The sequence below is a fragment of the Dermochelys coriacea genome, chromosome 7 (genome assembly GCF_009764565.3).
Source record: "Dermochelys coriacea isolate rDerCor1 chromosome 7, rDerCor1.pri.v4, whole genome shotgun sequence".
Classification (NCBI taxonomy): domain Eukaryota; kingdom Metazoa; phylum Chordata; order Testudines; family Dermochelyidae; genus Dermochelys; species Dermochelys coriacea.
The window spans coordinates 103,279,048-103,298,398 of NC_050074.1; the positions used below are offsets into that span (position 1 = coordinate 103,279,048).

A 19,351-nucleotide genomic window follows, 5' to 3' on the forward strand; every position below is an offset into this window, starting at 1 on the left:
GGGATCAGGCCCATAATGCCCAACTCGTTTTTACACACCAGTATCCACTTCTATTTTCTGTTAAGTAGTTTGGTATGACAAAGCAAAATGTTCTGGAACAGGGAATAGTGTATTGTCAGTTGACGAATGCTCTCTTGCTTTGAAAATAGGTCGCAAGCTCCTCCCAAACAATGGGTCACCATTATCCTGTGACAGCTTTATTCCAGTGGCATGATCTGTTTAGAAAACTGATTTACTGTTACAAATGAGTTCCGTTCAGAGTTAGAATCATTTCACTAAACATTAGACACTACAGGCATGAATGAGGTAACCATTATATACCTTAAAATATTTAGGGAAATGAAATATTACAGCTTTATCTTTGGAGGAATGCTTTCTTGTTCACTGGACAATCCCAGAGTCAACAGATGTTTGCTTTCGAGTAGTCTTTGGAGGAGGCGGTGGTGGAGTTTTGCTGGGTAATGGAGGTGGCAGGTGCTAGAAAAAATGAATTTTGAATAGAATATGTTACTGATGAACTGATTTTGATGAACTGGTTGTTCATATATGATTTCATATACTGCTGTGACAGATAGGGGAGTGAAACTTTATCTGTTTTATTCCTGAAACCTTCCTCTCAAATTTTGCCATTATGAATACAGTTTTGCTTCTAGCTTTTCACTTACAACCTAATTTTTACTGCTGACAATAACAAGTCTCTCAAGAGTTATTGATTAACTATCTCAATATTTCAGAAAAAGTCTACTGAAAGAACTTGTCAAACTTTATATCCCTATACTTTACATCATATTGATTATCAGCCTGTACTAATTGCTGTCACCCCTAAACATTACATGGTTTAAAAAGTACATTGAATTACAGCTCTACTTCTTGTCTTTTCTTTTTTCTTTTTAAATTTTATATTTTTAGAAAAAGCACCATGCTAAAAAAGAAAAAGGAATAAACAGATTATAAATAGCTTTCACCTTATTATCAGATCTCGATAATCTTCAACATTATTTAAAATAAAATAAAATAATTCTGAGTTGATGAAAAGCATTACAAAAAATTATCCCCCTACATTATAGGAAATTATACAACAAGGTAACAGGGTTCTCTGTTTGCTTCAGAAGTGAATGAAAGGGCAAATACAAACAAGTATTCCAATTGATCATGGAAGTAAAATGATTTATGTTCATAAAATTCAAGATGTATGATGACACAAATTCAAAGAATACAAGGACATTGCAGGCTTGTTCATACACCGTTTTCAGGCTAGATTTCAACAGCATATTGGCTATGAAATCATTGCAGCTTTTCAGTCGCTGCATTGGAAGTTATACGGCAGTGTTACACCCACTAAGTATTGTTTTTCAGTTCAAAACATCCTTCCCCTGCTGGTGAAGATAAAACCCACCTTTGCTTTTTTGGTTTTTCAGCAATTTCCTATCCTTTTTGCCATTTACACTCATTTTATATGCCCCCCGTTTCCTTAACCCATTCTTGTTATACTTTATTAGATTGCTATCCGACACGCTTCCAAACAAATGGTTATAAAAACGTTAGCCACACACTAATACTTTAAATTACAATACACACTGTGAGTTTGCCAAGTTTCCTGATCACTGCCATGGGAACAATTCAAATGTTTGAAATAGCTTAGCCTTTTATTGCATGTACTGTACATGGAATCTTGATATTGGTGTTTCATTTCTACTTCACATGGCTCCATTTATAGATTGGTTTAGTTACTAAAATTCATTGTAAATAAGACCTTATTTTTATTAGAAGGCAGTTCATTATTTCTAAATCATAGTTACACACTCATGCTATTATGAGAACATCATGGATAGACCATGTGAAATTACATTATTTGAAAAGAAGCCGTATGTTGTGATACAAAAACCTAGTGGTTCTCGATGACTCCCTCCCATTTCACATAATTCCCTCCATTCATTTGGGGCAGGATAAGCCCTAGAGCTATGCTTGATATGTTTGCTCATATTGAAACATTCAATTTACTTATTGAGAACCAGCAGAAATGTCAGGGAGTAGAGGAAAAGTACTTTTAAGGTAATTTAAGGTCCATTTTATGGCTCTATTTTAAGACAGCAGCAAACAGAGTTAAACACAGGGCTTGAAGTATTTACCAGCCCTCTATTAGCCATAGGCAGATACAAAAGATGAGGGAGGGTACATACTGGCTGAAACCCAGAAACAAGGAATGACCTGTTGTGAAACTCAGCTCCCTACACAAGCTAGGAAGGGTATTGGATTCCTGCTGAAGCACCGTTCTTGGATCCTAACTCAAGAGAAATGTCTTTCATGTCAGTTTCTGCCTGTTAGGTGTCAAATCTGAATCCTCATCTCCTCTTTCTGGCTGCTGGAGGAGTGGAGCTCTCTCTCAGTTATTCAGTGGTGATTGTGCATACAAAGTCTTTGTTCCTATAGTCCTGCCCGAGCCTCCTGGCTGCAGCAAAAGGAAGTAGATGGCATTTCTCCCCTATACATGAGGAATTTCATATGCACAGTCCAGTTAAAATTTACAATATGTCTTTCCAGGAAATAGCTAGATTGTTAAGTAAAGCTTTTATTCTATAAACAGCATTGCTGCTTTAGTTATATGATTAATTAAAATAATGCTCGGAGCAACATTCGTTTTCAGTGTTTGTCTCACACATGATGTATAATTTGCTCCTAATTTACACTGAAATAAAGTTCTCAGTGACCTCTGTATCAGAAGATCAAGTCAACATACTATTTAATATGAAAAACAGACAGGTACAATTAGAATTAATTTTTGGTTAAATGTGAAACTTTTTTTTTTTTTAAAAATTGGGATTTTTTCTGTTTTGCTAGCAACTTTCAGTTTCCAGGTCTGATGGTCTGAAGCTTTAAGTTTATTCACTCCTATCTGGCCAAAATTTTTGAATGTAGGTGTCTAAAGTTAGGCGCCTGAAGCCATACCTATGCATTTGAATAAAAGTGGCTTGATTATTAGAAGGACTCAAATTCCCCTGGGATCTGCAGATCTTAGCACTTTTGAAAAACAGGGCAGTTCTATTGAAGTACTTAAATATGGATTTAAGAACCTTATGTTAGAGATCCAGTTTTGAAAATTTTGGCCACATTACTCTATAGCTATAAAGTGAACACTTAATGGTCCAGACCATCAGACACAGAAACTGCAGATCACTAGTAAAACATTAAAAAAAATCCCAAACCAAAAGATTTTAGTTTCCTACTAACAAATATCCTTTCTGAAAAACTTTATGGAACATCACAAAAAACGACTTAATATTTCTTAGTATATTTTCCTCACAGGCATTTTAACTTCATATTTGTCATAAAGCAAAACTACTTTAACTTTATTGATCACATAACTTACAAAGAGCCATTTTGAATTAAATTAACATTAAACTGGCAGAAATTGGCAATTTTACAGATCAAAGTCCTTAATCAAACCAGTGGGTTTTTTATATTATCATCACTCATAGAAATCAAATGATCAATTATCATAAAATAAGAGTTGAAGACCTAATAGGGAAGAGCATATATTGAAAAAACATGAGGATGGGCTAAATATACTAGCCATAAAAAACATGCATATTATGTGAAAGCGGTCACATTCTGCAAGTAAATTAGCTAGAAAAGAAATAACGGAGATAGTTGGATAATTAATATAATTGAATTTACAAATTCCATTATAATGTGGGCTAAATTTAGCACTCATTCATTTATATAAGCTACCACTGAATATATTAGTAGAACATTTAATGATGCCAAGGCAGCACTATTGAGAAATCAGACAGACAAAACTTAACAGCCAATATGAATTAGTACAAAAACAAATTTGGTCACTACTCTAAGAGCTTACCAGTCTTTTCTTTTACTCAGCTACAGTATAAATGATGGCATTCATACCCAATATGAAATTGGGAAAATGATCACTACACTCACAAAACTGATATCACCAGTACTCAAAACAATTCCACATAGAACATTTCTGAAATATAAGATCAAATTTCCCTTGTATTTACATTTAATTAAAGGTTCTCTACAGAGTTCATGTTTATGTTTCAGTGGTAATAGTGAGTCCTTCAATTCTTTGAGGTTGCTTTTCTTTCCAAGATAAAGATAGAGTCTGCCAGTGCACGAGAACCTATTTTTGGCAAATTTCCTGACTCATGTGTACCTCAGGAGAAACTGGAACCTTATAAAAAGGCACATCTGGAAAATACAAGCATTTTGTCCTTTCCATTTCAAATATTAAATTGCTCCCATTTGTTTGGTTTTCCCCTGTGCAAAAAGGAGTAATCAAATTTAAAAATCTCTCCTTTCTCCTCACTCTCTTGTAGAAATAGAGCACAAAACGTTGTACACACAGAAAATGAGAATTAAAAAAGACAAAAAAAATTCTTAATCTACAGAAAAGAAGAATATGATGAGTGAAGGGTTTTTGTCGCTCAGAAAGCAGTATAAAACAAACAAACTGAATTCTACAATGAAACCTTGTGGAACCTAAAAGAGATGAGTTCTTGTATTCTTATTTTGTTGGAGTTGAATAGCAAGACATAAGGTAAGCTTCTAAGATCTGATCAGGAATACTTCACTTTTCAGAATTAACTGATTTCACTTAATAAACCATAAATTGTGTGAATGAAAAGTAATCAGGACATAAGCTACATAGTGTTGTGCAACAATTTTCCAGCATTGTTGTCAAAAATTCATTATCTTCTTTTACTATTATTTTTACAGTGGCGCTGAGTCACACAATCTATAAACAGCAGCATGTTTCTTATTTATCTATAGAAACAAATGACATAGCAAAAATTTGGCCCAATATCTGTAAGTCTGTTATGTTTAAAATACTGTACTGTATAGTGCTGATTTGGCCAGTGATGGTAGTCATTAAGAAGATTATATTGTCTCAGCTAGGTTACCTATACAGTTATTGTTGTTCTTTGAGATGCATCATATACATATACAGTCTTTTGCAGGTGTACGTGCACCCAATCACACATTCAAGTGGGAGACTTTTGCCAGCATGTGCCTTCACTATCCTCATATGCTGAGCCAAAGGTATAAAGGGACATGATCGCTGCTTTCCTCTCCATTCCTTCGTACTGCCAGAAGCTAATACTCAAAATAGTGGGGAAAGTGGGAGGGTCATAGAATATGCATAACACATCTTGACGATGATTTTTTTTTCCTTTGAGTGATTGTACACATATACATTCCACTGCAGGTGACTTGCCAGCAGTTTCCTCCCTCCCACCCCACCCCCCACTGTTCCTCTGATATTCTTGTTAACTGCTGGAATTAGCCTACCTGCTTGTCACCATGAAAGGTTTTCCTCCTTTCCCCCCCCTGCTGTTGGTGATGGCTTATCTTAAGTGATCACTCTCCTTACAGTGTGTATGATAAACCCATTGTTTCATGTTCTCTGTGTGTGTGTATATAAATCTCTCCTCTGTTTTTTCCACCAAATGCATCCGATGAAGTGAGCTGTAGCTCACGAAAGCTTATGCTCTAATAAATTTGTTAGTCTCTAAGGTGCCACAAGTACTCCTTTTCTTTTTGCGAATACAGACTAACACGGCTGCTACTCTGAAACCTAATAGGTAGTGGAACTTTGAATTATTTGGAGACTGCAACACTGTCTTGATGAAGTGGGCATCATTTTGGGAAACTTGAGTGATAGCGTAGTGTCTGGAAAAGGCACTGATGTCCATGTTGTTGTTTTGGAAACGTCCAATACAGGAATGTTGCTCAAAAAAGCTGAAGAGGAGTGAGCCCGAATAAAGTGAGCCATTATCTTTGATGGAGGAGAGACCTTAGCAAGATTGTAGCAAAGCTTGAGGAAGTCTGAAATCCAATGTGAAATATGCTGCACTGTAACAGGCTGTCATTTGATCCTTTCAGCATAGATTACAAAGAGTCTAGGAGAGGATCTGTGTAGTCCAGGTAAAATGCCAAACCCCTGCAAACATCCAAAGTTTGAGGTTTTTTTCAGCCTTGTAAGAGAATACTGGGAGGGCAAATTGTCTCATTTAGGTGCAATGCTGATACCACCTTCGGACGTGGCCTAAAACAGACCTTGTTTTTGTGAAAAAGTTAGCTGATCTTCCTGCACAAAGTGCCTGAGCCTCTGGGAGTCTCCTCACAGGGATAATCACTACTAAGAATTGTTTTCATTGACAACAGCAACAGAGATGTTGTCATTAAAGGTTTAAAAGGGAGGACAGTACTATCGATCAAGCAGGACAATACTAAATTCAGGTCCCATGAAGGTGCTGGATTGGACACAGGAAAGCACATGTTAATAAGTCTCTTTAAAAATCTGGAAACCAAGGGATGCAAAAAGATAGAAAACCCATCCAATGAAAAGTGTATGGCAAAGAGGGTGCAAGGTGGATGCACACTGACCTGGCAGAGAGACCAGAGGATTTCATATGCATAGGGGTAGTAGCTAGAAAAGTATATGTCTAATCTCTGTACAGTCTGGAAAAAATGGTGAGATTCCACCCAGATCGAAAACCTTTTCCATTTCATTGCATATGTGGCTCTAGAGGAATCCTTTCTGCTGTTCACCATAATGGCCTGGATATCTTGGGAGCAGAGTGTCTCTTCAGCGCTCAAACAGGAAGGTGAGGTTTATGGCTGTGAGGTGGGAAACTGTGAGTTGGAATGTAGAGACATGACTTAGTCTTGAGACAGGAAATCCTCAATCAAGGGTAAAACAATAGGTGGCCAAGTGGAGAGTTGATTTAGGTCCATAACCTATACTGTCTTGGCCAGGCAGGCACTACAAAGATTAAGTTTGTCTTGTCATTCACCCTCAGAATGAAAGTGACTGGAGGAAATGCATACAACAGATTTCTCCATTATGAGAGGAGAAAAGCATCTGTCATGGAAGCCGGGCTGTGACCTGTCCTGGAGCAGAATCTCTTGCATCTGCTGTTCAGATTGGTTGCAAAAGAGGTCTTTTACCAGGTATCCCCACAGTTGGAAGATCTGGTGCAGAATGTTTCTTCTTATTGACTACTCAGAAGATCTATGAAGTTCCTGCTGAGGGAATACACAATAGTGTTCCTCACTCTTGGAAGGTAAAAAGCTTTTAGAATAGAATAGAATAGAATCATAGAATAGAATATCAGGGTTGGAAGGGACCCCAGAAGGTCATCTAGTCCAACCCCCTGCTCAAAGCAGGACCAAGTCCCAGTTAAATCATCCCAGCTAGGGCTTTGTCAAGCCTGACCTTAAAAACCTCTAAGGAAGGAGATTCTACCACCTCCCTAGGTAACGCATTCCAGTGTTTCACCACCCTCTTAGTGAAAAAGTTTTTCCTAATATCCAATCTAAACCTCCCCCATTGCAACTTGAGACCATTACTCCTCGTTCTGTCATCTGCTACCATTGAGAACAGTCTAGAGCCATCCTCTTTGAAACCCCCTTTCAGGTAGTTGAAAGCAGCTATCAAATCCCCCCTCATTCTTCTCTTCTCCAGACTAAACAATCCCAGCTCCCTCAGCCTCTCCTCATAAGTCATGTGCTCTAGACCCCTAATCATTTTCGTTGCCCTTCGTTGTACTCTTTCCAATTTATCCACATCCTTCCTGTAGTGTGGGGCCCAAAACTGGACACAGTACTCCAGATGAGGCCTCACCAGTGTCGAATAGAGGGGAACGATCACGTCCCTCGATCTGCTCGCTATGCCCCTACTTATACAACCCAAAATGCCATTGGCCTTCTTGGCAACAAGGGCACACTGCTGACTCATATCCAGCTTCTCGTCCACTGTCACCCCTAGGTCCTTTTCCGCAGAACTGCTGCCGAGCCATTCGGTCCCTAGTCTGTAGCGGTGCATTGGATTCTTCCATCCTAAGTGCAGGACCCTGCATTTATCCTTATTGAACCTCATTAGATTTCTTTTGGCCCAATCCTCCAATTTGTCTAGGTCCTTCTGTATCCTATCCCTCCCCTCCAGCGTATCTACCACTCCTCCCAGTTTAGTATCATCCGCAAATTTGCTGAGAGTGCAATCCACACCATCCTCCAGATCATTTATGAAGATATTGAACAAAACGGGCCCCAGGACCGACCCCTGGGGCACTCCACTTGACACCGGCTGCCAACTAGACATGGAGCCATTGATCACTACCCGTTGAGCCCGACAATCTAGCCAGCTTTCTACCCACCTTATAGTGCATTCATCCAGCCCATACTTCCTTAACTTGCTGACAAGAATGCTGTGGGAGACCGTGTCAAAAGCTTTGCTAAAGTCAAGAAACAATACATCCACTGCTTTCCCTTCATCCACAGAACCAGTAATCTCATCATAAAAGGCGATTAGATTAGTCAGGCATGACCTTCCCTTGGTGAATCCATGCTGACTGTTCCTGATCACTTTCCTCTCCTCTAAGTGCTTCAGGATTGATTCTTTGAGGACCTGCTCCATGATTTTTCCAGGGACTGAGGTGAGGCTGACCGGCCTGTAGTTCCCAGCATCCTCCTTCTTCCCTTTTTTAAAGATGGGCACTACATTAGCCTTTTTCCAGTCATCCGGGACTTCCCCCGTTCGCCACGAGTTTTCAAAGATAATGGCTAAGGGCTCTGCAATCACAGCCGCCAATTCCTTCAGCACTCTCGGATGCAATTCGTCCGGCCCCATGGACTTGTGCACGTCCAGCTTTTCTAAATAGTCCCTAACCACCTCTATCTCTACAGAGGGCTGGCCATCTCTTCCCCATTTTGTGTTGCCCAGCACAGCAGTCTGGGAGCTGACCTTGTTAGTGAAAACAGAGGCAAAAAAAGCATTGAGTACATTAGCTTTTTCCACATCCTCTGTCACTAGCTTGCCTCCCTCATTCAGTAAGGGGCCCACACTTTCCTTGGCTTTCTTCTTGTTGCCAACATACCTGAAGAAACCCTTCTTGTTACTCTTGACATCTCTTGCTAGCTGCAGCTCCAGGTGCGATTTGGCCCTCCTGATATCTTTCCTACATGCCCGAGCAATATTTTTATACTCTTCCCTGGTCATATGTCCAAGCTTCCACTTCTTGTAAGCTTCTTTTTTATGTTTAAGATCCGCTAGGATTTCACCATTAAGCCAAGCTGGTCGCCTGCCATATTTACTATTCTTTCGACTCATCGGGATGGTTTGTCCCTGTAACCTCACAGGGATTCCTTGAAATACAGCCAGCTCTCCTGGACTCCCTTCCCTTTCATGTTAGTCCCCCAGGGGATCCTGGCCATCTGTTCCCTGAGGGAGTCAAAGTCTGCTTTCCTGAAGTCCAGGGTCCGTATCCTGCTGCTTACCTTTCTTCCCTGCGTCAGGATCCTGAACTCAACCAACTCATGGTCACTGCCTCCCAGATTCCCATCCACTTTTGCTTCCCCCACTAATTCTATTCTTTTTTAGTGAGATACTGTTCTTTATACAAAAACTCAACAAATGGGTCGCTTCCTGGCACAGCTGATATGACCTTCACCTCCATGCTTGTTCAGCTAAAACAAAACTATGGTATTGTCTGTGAGAACTTGAACCACTTGATCCCTTTCTTGATCTCTCAGGCCCAATGAATAACTCAAAGCTCTAGCGCATTTATATAGAGTGAAATATCCTGAGGATTCCAAAGTGCTTAAGCCTTAAATTGACCCAGATAAGCCCCCCCCCCCCAAGGCTTTGGTGAACATGTCTGTTACGACAGTCATAGTTGATTCCAGCAGAAAAGGAACCCTTCTGCATACATTCTCAGGATCCAACAACCAATCCAGGGATTGAAGCAGTTGTGGAAGTATGCAAATCAGCATGTCCAGAGAACATCTGCTTGGAAGATGTACTGAGTGAAGCCAGGCCTGCAGACTTCTGAGGTGAAACGTGGCATGCTGTCATATACATGGATGAGGCTGGTATAGGAGAAGGTGACCTCCTCCTAGATTGAGATTCTGATGCAGATCTAGATGCTCTGGGAACAGTCCAAGATGCCCAATAAGACTCAGGAGGGTATTTCAATCTTTGTACTGCCCATGGTAGTGGGTACCTTACTGGAGACTCTTTTGTAAGGATACTGTTCAAGTTCCCTAGAACATGACCTGAATGGAGAGCTGAAAGACCATGGAGGAAACATAGGTCTGTCATGGTCAGAGTCTGAAGAGGAGAAGATGTAGCTCTCCTAGTGAATGGAAGAGCAGCTCCAGATGGTTTTAGTGGAGGTTTTGGTACTGCCAATACCTGGTGGGGTCCTAAAGGTGGGAGCAGACAAGGTGTTTGGAAGGCAGAAGGCTAGAGCTGCTGTTGAGGGCTGCATGGAAGATGCAGGAAGAACCAAGGGGACAATGAAGCAAATGACGTTGATGATGCTGATGCACTCAAGGTTAATGCAGTCAATGCCAGATGATGATGATGTATAAGAGAGTCTGGCAGAGAGAAACACAGAAGGTCCTTTGCTACAAGGAAAGCCTGTGCTATAGACAGCCCTAAAATTGGAGGCAAGTATTCCTTTGTCATACACAAGGTATGAGCACGTGTGCGAGTTCTTCACTTTCTCCTAGTTTTTTTCAAAAGCCCGGTGAAACAAACAGACCCTGTAGCGTGCCCTGAAAGTCAGCTATTCTGAGCTATTTCAGGCCGGGGTAGGAGGACATTCCAAATCTCCAGGGATATTCTGGAGACTGCTCTGCCAGCAGCCCATTCTGTTGAGAGGGATATAGCATCAGGGCCCCTGCAGTGAATCTCGGAGAAAAAGAATATCTCAGGTAGGCTAATGCAGGCTAATTAGGGCTTTACAGGTGAAAATGAACTCCTAGAGTCAGATCCTCGGCTGATGTAAATTGTCATAGCTCCACTGAAGTCAATAAAGCTATGACAACCTACATCAACTGAGGATCTGCCCCTAATACTTAACTCAGCCTCCAGCTGAATCGCACGTGGGTTTCTAAGGCTAAATGAGGACAGCACACAGTAAAACCTTCTTATAATCATTTTCTTCACAAACAAAGAGTAAAATAATCTGCAATGCAACATACAAACATGCAAACACTGGATTACTTCACTATAAACAGATTTTTACTATATCCAAAACAGATTCCAGTCTGAATGTTACTGACGCATCAGAATCTCAAAAAGTCAAAATAAATGTTATCATCATCATTTACAAAGTTTTGTTTTCATTCTTTTATTATGCACCACCACTTCCTTCTTTGCCACACTCTTTATCAAGTTCTGTATCTGCTGCTGGATTGATGGAAATCTTCTCATCAGAACTATTATCCTGTGAATAGTAAGTATTATAGCCAATATTTATAAATGTAAGTGCTCCTTTGTCTATTTAATTTTAAGTTTCCCTTTTGACTGTGAATGCTAAAGAGGCAGTTATTTTGTATGCAAAGATGTACACGAATCTGTGAAGGAGCACAAAAGCCTAGAGGAATGCCTTGATGTAATAATAATCCTTGCAAGAGTCCTAGGATTCTTTTTCATGTTCATGTATATTATTAAGATTTTTGTGTAGCAGAAAAAATCACACAATGCAAGAATGAATATGTATATAGATATTCTAGTTCATATTTTAAAAATTACAACAAACAAGAAAACAATCAAAACATTATAGTTAGAAGATTATTGGGATAAAAGACTTAAGCAAGGTAGGTTAACAATGGATTCCAAATAATCTAAACATAAAAAAATAAAAATCTCATAAATAATTACTGGCAGCAGTTAGACCTAAAGTACTCAGAACGATATGCCATTTCTTGATACATTTGTCAATGTACCCTTTTCTGTTCGCTGAAGCTTTTTCATGTTTGACTTCAAGGCAACCAGTATTGAGCCAAGTACTTAATTCTAACACAGAGAGATCTTTCCCATTTCGTAGTATCATTTTTAAAGCAATTGGGATAAGATTATCTACAGAACTTTTCAATGGTTTGTCCTTATTGATGCTAAGAATAGATAATTTAAAACTAATCCATTTACTAGACAGATAATCAAGACTGTTAGTTATTTCATTTATGAAATAGCATAGCCTGTAACCATAAATTGTGGGTGTTCAGTCATAAAAGTTATAAGAGCATACCTGACTGATCTTTTTCATGCCCTGCACCAGTCTTCACATTTTGCTTTTGATAATTTCACTGGGGTCCAAGTACAAAGTGTAATAAATGCAGTCATTGCTATAAAATTGGAAGACTTTCTTAAATTATATGAAATATAATCCCTCTAGTTTTGTCTCAAATCTGTTTTCAAATCTACCTCACAGACTTTGTCACTGTTCATTCACCCGGATTCTTGGCTCTTGAAGAGTTTATGAAGTCTAGATAAAGAGCCAAACACTCAGTTGTTGCCTTATAAAATTTCAGGAGCTTATTATCTAAGGATTTAGAACATGTTTTTGATTAACTTTTCAGGTTGTGTTCAAATCCTGAGCTCCCTCAGAAACTGGTTGTTAGGGATCTGGACATTTTGGCAAACTAGAGTAAAAGAGAGAAAACATTCTGGAGGACTGTAAAAAAATGTGTAAAACTTCACAAAGTTCCAATGAAGCACAGTGTTATGATCCCCATTTTAAAGATAAGAAAACTGAGGCACAAATGTTAAGTGAATTGTCCTAGGTCACTTAGTAAGTCAGTGGCAAAGTCTCAGAATAGAACCCTTATCTTCTGACTCTCAGACCTGTGCTTTAGCTATTATGGTATGTTTCTTTCCTGTTTGTACTTGAATAAATTCCAAGTCCACAGAATTGATGATCATATTAAATTAGTTTTGCGGTTGAGGCACAAGACAGGGAATCAGAAAATCTGGGTTCTATTTCTAGAATTACCACAGACTTCATGCATGACCTTTGGGAAGTCAATCAGGGCCTGATTTTCAGAAGTGGAGAGTATGTACAACTCCAGTTGCTCAGTCCGTCTCAAAAATCTGGCCTGTAGTGACTTGTAAACCATATTCTTCATCTATAAAAATGGGGAACTTTCCACCTAACTTTTCTTCCAGACTTGATCAAGTTTCCGTTAACTTTTTAAAAAACAAATTATTTGAAGGATAAATTTCAGAAAAATCTGTGCATATCTCTGATAAGCAAACTGAAAAATTATCATTCTTATTAGGAATTTGAACAGGGAAACATTCCTGCATAAAACTGCATATCTCTTTTCTAAAAAGTTACACATTTAAAAGGCCAAATGATAGCCTTCTCCAAAAGTGCTGAAGATTTTTTGAAAATCAAATTATTTTTAATAGCTGCACTATATTCTAGTGACTTTTGGGAAATAAGAAAGCTGAAAAAGTATCTTCCCTGCCTGAATCTGAAAAATATATTTATGATGAAAAATGTTTCAGGGATCTGCTCCTTTCAGGGGGCAACTGTGGTTGCCTATATAGGAAATGACACAGAACTCAAAATGTAAAGCTGTCAGAAATATACTTAATTTCTTCTCCTGAAATAGAATTGTATAAGAGTATAAAACTAATTTGCTGATGAGACTACATCCTGTCACTTTAAGCTCCCTTGCTAACACATTTAACAGTGTTTTGCTTTATATTTAGTTTTCTCCAGAATGAATCTAACTTTACTTACAAGTCATTTAGAATGAGCCACTACATTCCTTCATGCCCTGATTAAGACACTGCTCTGTAGCAGTAGGAATCATTTGGATGCATACATGTCTGCTATAAGCAGTACATAGAACTTCATGTTCTTGGCCAGTATAATGTTGCAAATAAACTAGCAGAAAATCATGTGTACCACTAAGACTTACCCTTTGATGTGCAGCGGGGGGTGTTGTAGGGCTAATCAATTCTTGGTTTTCCATGAGATTTCCATAATCTGCCATGCTACCTTTGAGAGGCAGAGGAGGAGGAGTGTCTGCCATTTCCAAACTAGACACCCCATTCAGCTCCAGATCTGTAAAAATTAACATTTCTTTAAGTCTCTGGATCATTTAAATCAATCTTAAGATGCAGAATGTTTCTTCAGGCATTAATGCTTTGATAGAGATAGTGCCCATGCATCCATTTGTTCACTCTTCATTGCATAGACTGTATAATTATTTGCTGTTCATGGAACAATAGCTTTTAAATTAAAAAAAAAAAAAAGAAAAGAAAGAAACTGCTGGAATCATGAAAGTAAGGATCATTGTGTCAGGGTAGGTCAACTTTTAAGTGTACAGTCTATATCAACACTGACAAGGTCTCTCACTGTTTAATAAAAAAGGAAATTGTACAACATTGTCCCTTGTCTCAGATTTCACTTGCTGATATTCACAGATCATTTAAAACAAATAAAATTTTCTCAGCTGTAACCTCTATCTATGGGTTGTACAGTATTGAAAATGTAATGTGAGTAATTTTCCAAAGTATACACAGAATATAACAGATCAGAGCTTTATTTACTTTTCTACTTTTAGAAATTTAGACTTCACAAAAAATTATCTATTATTCTGGAATTCTTTAAAAATGTTAGAGCTATAATTCTTTGAATGATTAAGAGCAAGGCTCTCTGTACTCTGTAGCAAGCTGCACCTAAATAATGCAGCAAAGTCCTAGAGTCCGTAGCAATGTGGTAGAAACATTCTCAAAACTATGTGATAGCTTCAGAAACATTTTTAAAATGGAGGTTTTTATTAAATATGAAAACAAATAAACATTACATTAACACAGCAGCCCTGTGAAATGTAATTCAGATTATATTATGTTTCCAAATTTTCAGTTTTCAATGTGCTAGATTGTCATTTTTGGATTGCTGAAAATTAATTTATATCAGTCAGAATTATTGTTTCAGCCTGCCTGGAAACTCAGGAAGGCAACACTTGATTTACACTTGGTTCACCTTTTTGAGGTTATCTTTCCAACCAGGAAGTGCAGAAACAACCCAAACAAACAAGCCTCCCTCTCCCCCAGATTCTGTAACACACTTCTGCTACACACAGTGAATTCTGTTGATACAGTTATGTGGAATACAGAAATCTTGGATTATGGTTTATAAATTTGCTGTGTGTCAACATTCTTTCCGATAAGTTTTGCTTATTTAAAAATAAAATATCAAATAAAATAAATAAAGCAAACGTGAACTTGCCAGATCTGTAATTTTTGTTATCTGTAATAGAAGTTAGGCACATGCATAGGAAAGGACTTATTTCCTAAATGTTTCAGATTAGCAGCCGTGTTAGTCTGTATTCGCAAAAAAGAAAAGGAGTACTTGTGGCACCTTAGAGACTAACAAATTTATTTGAGCATAAGCTTTCGTGAGCTGTTGTTTCTTTATTAGTTTAGTGCCTGGTGAGATTTTTAGCTAAGTGTCAACAACTGGAAACTTTGCAAGGCAATTTGTGGAAGCTAACTCTGTACACAAAATGGGAGTTGTACTCTATTCAGTTATGTAATAGCAGTTCTTGAAGACTGAATCCAATGTATGAAAGTTTACAGGAGAATTCACTGAGAAATGCAGGGAAAAGACAAGCTATTCTGTCTTGTAGCTACTACACACACAAGGAAAGTCCATCTCAGGTACTAACTACAGTAGCTGGAGATTGTTCCTTCAACCTTTGTACTCTGCAGAAGCCAGCACAACATGAATCTTTAGGCACTTATAAAACAACCATATTTTTAAAAAAATGACACTGTGAAAAGGAGCAGAAAACTTATTTCTTTAAGCAATTTTTCTTGTTTTAGTAAAAAGTCAAAAATAGCTTTTGTCACTTGACAAACACAAGAGGTGTACCATAGCACAGGCCTAAGGAGCAAATTCCTTACTATAGCATGTATCTGCAAGCTACATCTTATGGTCAGTGGCAGTAAAATTCACAGAGAGATCTTGGAGCATGCTGGTGAGAATCTTTGGGAACAGATGTTGATGAAATATTTGACTGTAACACTTATAAATTGCCTGAAATGCTTTGCAGGATTAAGGCCTGCCTCTGTGCGTGTGTGTGTGTGTGTTAGGAAAAATACCACTTTTTTTTTTAAACACGTATACAGAGGTAGAGAAGATGGTATTAAATGAAAGTAACCAAAACTCCAGCCACTGAACTTTTTAAACCAAATCTCTAAAGATATATGACAAATACAGTCATGAGAGATAGAGAGTCAGTTAACAATATTCCCATTATTTTAAATTAATTCTTATATTAAAATGTGTAAGAAATGTAAACGTGACCAAGTGATCAGGTCACAGAAATCATCATCTGTAATAATATAGCTTAAACAACCATACATCTGTTAACTCCCAAAAATACACTTATACCTCATGATGTGAATGTACACATTGGATTATCCTCTTGTTGATCTGACTTAAGTGGTTCAGTTGATTCTGAAATATTTCAGAGTATGGGGGCTGAAATGTAATTCATTCTGCACAAAATATTTTAGGAAAAAAGTTTCATTAAAAAAAACTTACTGGACGGTAAATTGAAAGGAAGTTTGGTCCTTGGAGTGATTGGAGGTGGTGTTGACTGAGAAGCTGGAGATGACGGAGAGACAGAAAAACGTCTTTCACTTGCAATCACATTGATAACTTGGCTCTTTGGTCTTTGTGGTCTCAGTGGACTGATCTGCATTAGGACAAAAACATAAAAATGTGATAGTTTCACCATAATGTGTCACATAGCCTGAGCAGAAACACACATTATTACAGCACAGCAGGTTACATTTTAAAGAAAAGCACTTCTTATTGAGCTGTTATATTGTGATAAGTAGGACATTTCCCTAGATATAGAATGTAACATTGCAATGATAAGATACATGTTTTAGATTTAATTAGTATTGTACTGAGCAAAATCGTGGGTTTCCCTTTCCTGCACAGGTTTTTATGAACTAGAGCATGTAGTCTGGCAATGTTTAATTTTTTGTTCAATGTTTGGAGTTATTCCTGGTCTTTGGTGACTATACTGTGATATTCAACAACTTCTATCATAGTAAAAAATCTGTTATAAACTAAAGAACACTTAAAAATCAAAAGTCAAGGATGCAGAATTAGTTGTTAAACATATTGCCTTTTCTTCACTCCAGCAGTCAAACATGTATTGTTTTATTTAATGTATACTTTTAAAATGAAATTACAGTAAAATAATAGTCTGAAGTCCTCGATACTGGCAACAAATGCACTGAGACAGCCTCGTTGCCATCACGAAGCACAGTTAAGCTCAGTTTCTTGCAAATAATTTTTTCTTTGAAAATGTTTCTTCCGTCCATCCACTGTCTTAGATGTTAAATTAGTCCTCTTTCCCCCAAAACCCCAAAATCACTCAAAATTGAATGCATCCAGGGTGTTCAGATATACACAGTAGCCCCAGACTGACACATTGGCATACTACTTTCAGTTCCATAATCTACAAATCTCTCCTTAAAACTTGTGTCTTCCAGAATTAGGGATTCCCTCCACCTTTTCCACTCAGCTTATTCAGAACAACTTGTCAAGTTCTGGAAGCACAGTTCTCTGGGATCCAAAACACTCAGCTTGACTCCAGATTGTGTCACTCAAGTTTCCTTTATTTGGCATACAGCAACACTAAGCTGAGTTGATAAGCCTCAAATGCAGGGTTGTGGATGCAGAGTAAATCACAGCTCCAAAGTTACATAGAAACCTCTCCCTTTGCATACATTTATATGTCATTGCATTTACTACACATTATATCACATATTTTTGAATTAGCTTAGTTATTTTGCAGGAAACAATTCCTATACATAGGGACCTACCAAATTCACAGCCATGAAAAACATGTCATGGACTGTGAAATCTGGTCTCCCCCTGTGAAATCTGGTCTTTTGTATGCTTTTACCCTACAGATTTCACAGGGGAGACCAGTGTTTCTCAAATTGGGCGTCCTGGCCCAAAAAGGAGTTGCAGGGGAGTCACAAGGTTATTTTAGGGGGATTGAAGTATTGCCATCCTTACTTCTGCACTGCCCTCAGAGCTGGGTGGCCAGAGAATGGCAGCTGTTGGCTGGGCACCCAGCTCTGAAGGCAGCACTCTGCCAGAAGTAGCACAGAAGTAAGGGTGGCAATTCCATACCATGCCACCATTACTTCTGCACTGCTGCTGACAGTGGCTCTGCCTTCAGAGCTGGGCTCCCGGCCAGCAGCCACCACTCTCCACCTGCCCAGCTATGAAGGCAGCACCGCCACCAGCAGCAGTTGAGAAGTAAGGGCAGCAGTACTGCGACCGCCCCCAAACTCCTTTTTGGATCAGGACCCCTACAATTACAACACCGACATTTCAGATTTAAATAGCTGAACTAATGACATTTATGATTTTTAAAATCCTGTGACCATGAAATTGACCAAAATGGACTGTGAATTTTGTAGGGCCCTACTTATACAGCATTCTCTGTCTATGCATTGTCTACATTTGACCTATTCCTTAGCTGATCTCTAGATTCCTAATTGTCCATTGTTATTCTTCTTCAAAGTAAATGGTTCCCTGGGAGCTCTCCCTCTTAGCTTGTTCGGACATTCTGTTTTTTTCAACCTCATGATCTATTTACCTCTGTGATGGGGTAGTCTAGGCCCAGAGGCTCCCTGCTGGAGGTCTGAGGGTCCTACCACACCCCATCCCAGAGAGGAGCAGAAGAGAAGTCCTCCAAGCAGCCTCTGTGGTTGCGGGGAAACAGCCAGTGAGGGAGGCTGAAGGGAGCAGCCAGTCAGGGCCAAACAGGCTCACATAAAAAGAGCATTATACTTGCTGAGGTGGAAGCCGAAGCCTGTGCCCCACCGCCTGGGGCCAAAGCCCGAGCTCCACCACCCAGGGTTGAAGCCAAAGCCCAAGGGCTTCAGCCCTGGGTGGTGGGGCATAGGTTACTGGCTGGAGCCCTTGGGCTTTGGCTTTGGCCCCCCCAACCTGAGGTGGTGGGGCTCTGGCTTTGGCGGGGCTCGGGCAGGCTCAGGCTTCGGTCCTGGGGTCATGAAGTAATTTTTGTTGTCAGAAGGGGATCGTATGCAATGGAGTTTGCGAACCCCTGATCTAGTCTGACCTCCTGCCATAACTATAGGCCACAGAACCTCACTCATACATTCCTGTAATAGACCCATAACCTCTGGCTGAGTTACTGACATCCCCAAATTATGGTTTTGAGACTTCTTGCCAATAATCTCACTGTGTCTCCCTTATCTGAACTGTTGTCTCAAACTTTATCTTGGTCTTTTTTGCCTATATGAGGATCTGAGAATAGAGCAAACCATCTCATATGTGAGTAATGTTATTCTTTTGAGCTCTTAGCCCAAGTCTATGTGAGAAAGTCACACAGGTTTAAATAAAAGCATGATTTAAACTGATTTAGTTAAAACAGTGGGACAGTTTTGTTGACACTCTTATTTCACTATAACAGTGGCCTATTTTTGCAATATGGCCTAATTATCCTCTTTCTCTGACTGTAT

General features: G+C 39.0%; 1 protein-coding gene across 1 annotated transcript in view; it reads right to left on the minus strand.

The window, feature by feature from the left end:
- Positions 1-358: 358 nt before the first annotated feature.
- DOCK1 (dedicator of cytokinesis 1) overlaps positions 359-19,351 on the minus strand; it is a 578,721-nt gene continuing 559,728 nt past the window's right edge. Inside the window, 3 exon segments of the mRNA XM_038408546.2 lie at positions 359-477; positions 13,741-13,886; positions 16,377-16,530. Coding sequence (XP_038264474.1) covers positions 382-477; positions 13,741-13,886; positions 16,377-16,530 — 396 coding nt within the window. The 3' untranslated portion in view covers positions 359-381.